Source organism: Suricata suricatta, chromosome 7, assembly GCF_006229205.1.
Source record: "Suricata suricatta isolate VVHF042 chromosome 7, meerkat_22Aug2017_6uvM2_HiC, whole genome shotgun sequence".
In the NCBI taxonomy this organism is placed as follows: domain Eukaryota; kingdom Metazoa; phylum Chordata; class Mammalia; order Carnivora; family Herpestidae; genus Suricata; species Suricata suricatta.
In genome coordinates this window covers 30,877,353-30,881,238 of record NC_043706.1, presented here as the reverse complement: position 1 = coordinate 30,881,238, position 3,886 = coordinate 30,877,353, and the positions used below count along the sequence as shown (strand labels likewise).

General features: G+C 53.1%; 1 protein-coding gene across 1 annotated transcript; it reads left to right on the top strand.

The window, feature by feature from the left end:
* Positions 1-510: 510 nt before the first annotated feature.
* On the top strand, positions 511-3,584 carry PSMB8 (proteasome subunit beta 8). The gene is made up of 6 exons (XM_029945343.1): positions 511-713; positions 1,480-1,627; positions 1,789-1,900; positions 2,342-2,471; positions 2,833-3,037; positions 3,267-3,584. Exons 1-6 carry the CDS (start codon positions 567-569, stop codon positions 3,353-3,355), a joined length of 831 nt encoding a protein of 276 aa, XP_029801203.1. The 5' UTR covers positions 511-566; the 3' UTR covers positions 3,356-3,584.
* Positions 3,585-3,886: the final 302 nt, after the last annotated feature.

Sequence of the window (3,886 nt, the reverse complement as noted above, 5' to 3'; positions counted from 1 at the left end):
GGGAGGGGCCCTGAGGGACAAAGTCGAAAGACTCAGAGACGGAGCCTTGTCCTTCCCCCAGACGCTGCGGATACATTCCGTTGCGGGCTGCCCCAGAACGTGTCCTCAAGACTCACTGCCCCCACGTCCTCCTCTTTCTCATACCCTCATAAAATGATGCTCTTATGAACACCCCAACTCCCGCAGGTGAAACTCTCCCCGGCTTCTTGCTGACCCGCAGCTTTCTGGGCGAGGCTAAGCCTTCGAGACCATACAACCCCGCAGCCACGTCGCAAGTGTTCTCGAAGACGCCCGGCGGCGTGTCGGTGTCCACTGTAATCTCAGCGCCAAGAGGGCTTTCGAGGCCCTCCCTCTCCCCTTTTCTTCAGTCTATCACCCACTGTTTCCTCAACCCTTATAAGGGCGGCGCACAGAAACCTGTTCCTAGTATTCCTGGTCTCCAGCCGCCCACTAGCCCTTCTTGGAAGGGCAGGGGGATGCGGAAAAAGTTCTGGTTCCCTCCCCTTAAGGCTGTGGGCTTTCGCTTTCGCTTCCCCTTGCGACACATCTTCGGGTCCTAGGCGATCATGGCGCTGCTGGAGGTGTGCGGGGCCGCCCGCGGGCCGCGGAAGGACGGCGCTCTCCCCGCCCTGGGCAGCCAGCCTCGCTCCGGCCCCGGGCACTACAGTTTCTCTCTGCGATCTCCGGAGTTCGCCCTCCCTCGAGGAATGCAGGTCAGGGCTGTGAGACACCCCCGGGGTGGGGGGGGGGATGAGGGCTCAGGGGAATGGGGGGTCTCCTTTGAGACCACCCGGAGGCCAGGGAACCCAGCGGGGGCCATCCTTCAGTCCTGGAGAGCCGCATCCAGGGCCCGGTGCCAGGGCGGGCCACGTGGGAATCGGGGGCTGACCGCCTGAGGGTTAGAAAATCCAGATTAGGGCAAAGGGTCAGAGGTGTGGTGGAGAAGAAAAGAGAGCTTTCTTGCCAGTTCTCCGGTCACGCACAACGCACGAAGCCTTTCGCACAAGGCTGTCATTTGCTTTAGGGGCCGTGGAGGGCCGTGGAGGGCGGTGGAGACGGTGAACGCTGGCTGTTCTCAGCCACTCGACTGTTGTGTGTTTTGGCTCAATCGCTTAGTCAAGCAAGGTCTGGGGCATCGCTTCTGTAAAATGGGGATATTATTAATAACACCCATGTGGGGGTTAAAGGACCTATTAATGGGGAAAAACACATTAAATTCACCATTAAAATGTTTAATTACGGCTAACATTTATTCCCTTTCCTACCTATTGTGCTGGAAAATGGAAAAGGTTGGTGTCACGTGCTTCTTCTTTTCCCAGGTCATTTCCTCGTAGAGATGGTTTATTAACTGGTCCAGTTACTGGTGGTTGGAGAATCTCTGCCTATCTCTTCATTCCCAAGCTCTCCTAAGCCCTTTCCTGGAACCCCGTGATTCAGAAGTTTTCAGTGCCCCTTTCTCTGCCTTTCCTCTCTCATTAGCCCACAGAATTCATCCAGTCCCATGGTGCGAACGGAGAAAAGAACGTTCAGATCGAGATGGACCATGGCACCACCACGCTGGCCTTCAAGTTCCAGCATGGAGTGGTGGTGGCGGTGGATTCTCGGGCTTCGGCTGGGAGTTACATCAGTAAGTATGTGTGTTCCAGCAGGCAGAATCGGGGGAGCTGGGCCCCCCCTCTCAGCAAGAGCCCACCATCTGCACCAGGGCAGAAGCAGATACCGATTTTGGACACACAGGGAGAGCTGCAGAGGTCAGTCCTCCTCTCTCAAAACTCCATCTTCTTCCAGGCACCCTCAGGTGTAATAAGGTGATTGAGATTAATCCTTACCTCCTTGGCACCATGTCTGGCACTGCTGCGGACTGTCAGTACTGGGAGCGTTTGCTGGCCAAGGAATGCAGGTATGCGAGGCCTCTCATCACCCTCCTGAAGCCTTTGGGTCCATCCTGGACCCCAGAACCTCCAGATCACTGCTCCTCATCCTTTCTCCCTGGGCTAATGTAGCATCCTGGTGCTAATGTAGTATTTCACAAAACAGCCTTTTGGTGATAAAAGCCTTCTCCCAAATCTCAGCCTGCGCTCCAGCCAGTAAGTCAGACAATTTGTCAGTCGTTTCACCCTGGCATCATCAATCCTGGTGGGACAGTATCACTTACTAGGATTTCTTTATGTGGTTTAGATACTTTAAGTCCCAAATCCCTCCCTGATCCTTAGGTCCTATAAAACCATTCCTCTCAAATGCTTATCTCTTTAGTCATTTCCTGTCCATCAAGTGGGTTGCTCAGAGATCTAGCTTTCTGCCACCTGTGAGTCCTCTGCCCCCACTACCCTGTTGTGCCCAGGCTGTACTATCTGCGGAACGGGGAGCGTATTTCCGTGTCAGCAGCCTCCAAACTGCTCTCCAACATGGTGTTCCAGTACCGAGGCATGGGCCTGTCCATGGGCAGTATGATCTGCGGCTGGGATAAGAAGGTGGGTGCTTTCCACTTTCCATATTCCCTCTCGGCGGATGAGAGGCCAGGCTCTCCGTCATACACGCCCACGCCCTGCCCCACAAGATGTTTGGCGCACAGAACACTGGGTTATATGTCCCAACATACCCACGGGCTGTTTCTGGGTCCAGACGTGGACCACTGTTTCACAAACTTGTCCCTTTCAATAAAAATAGCTGATTCCAACTTTTGTATCCCCCTGAAGTTCTATGATTGTTACTAAAATGCTGTCCTGCGGTTAATTCTTGTTTTTTATCCTCTTTTTTGGCTTACACTTGAACCTGTATGTTACTAAAAACTCCCTCCCCAATTCCAACCTGGCACCGTCTTGCTTCCTATAGGGTCCTGGACTCTACTATGTGAATTCATATGGGACTCGGCTCTCAGGAAATATGTTCTCCACTGGCAGTGGAAACACCTATGCCTACGGGGTCATGGATAGTGGCTACCGGCCCGACCTTAGCGTTGAAGAGGCCTATGAGCTGGGCCGCAGGGCTATCGTTTATGCCACCCACCGAGACAGCTATTCGGGAGGTGTTGTCAATAGTAAGAGACCAATTCTATCACTACCACACTCCTGGGTGGGGAAAGGGGATTTGAGATTGGGAGAGAAGGGAGGAGCTTCTCAGCTTTGGAAGAGGGGCATTGAAGTTCTGGTAATAAGGTATATTTGGAGCGTGTGTTTCAGTGTCTGTTATTGCCACTTCCACATAACGCCACTGACAGGAACTTGTTGAAGTGAAAGGTGACTCCATGTTCATTCTCATTTGCCCAGTGTACCACATGAAGAAAGACGGTTGGGTGAAAGTGGAAAGCACAGACGTCAGTGACCTGCTGCACCAGTACCGGGAAGCCAGTCAGTAATGGCGGCAGCCGGAAACACCTTCTCTGGCAAAGCTTGGCCGACTCAGGGACTGGGCCAGCTTACATCCCACAGGAAAGAGGGGCCTAACCTGCGCTCTGTGGGAGAGAACCAGCAGCCAATGGGAGCAGGGTGGATTTTACCCTACTGGGTGGTCTCTGTTTCAGGGATGTTCCTCTTCCCCAACCTCTGGTTGCTCCTCAAAACACAATAAAGGAAAACGGTTATGGATGCCTGTGTTGTGGCCCAGTGGGCTTGAGGCTGGGGTTGCTGGGAGGAAGGAGCAGGAAATAGAGAAGCTTTCCCTGAGAAGAGACCCAAATCCCTATCTATCTAAGAAATGGGGCTTCACTAAATATTTCTCTTGAGTTTTCCTTCCACACTCCTCTCTCCATGTCCCCAGGAAGGCCGATCATTTTCTGTGGACACATACTTGCCATTTAATTTAGGTTAGGATCCTTGCATCCTTTCTTACAGGGATGCAACCTGAAGACTTCTGTGTGGCCCATTGTTAAAGGTTTGGGTGTCTGGGA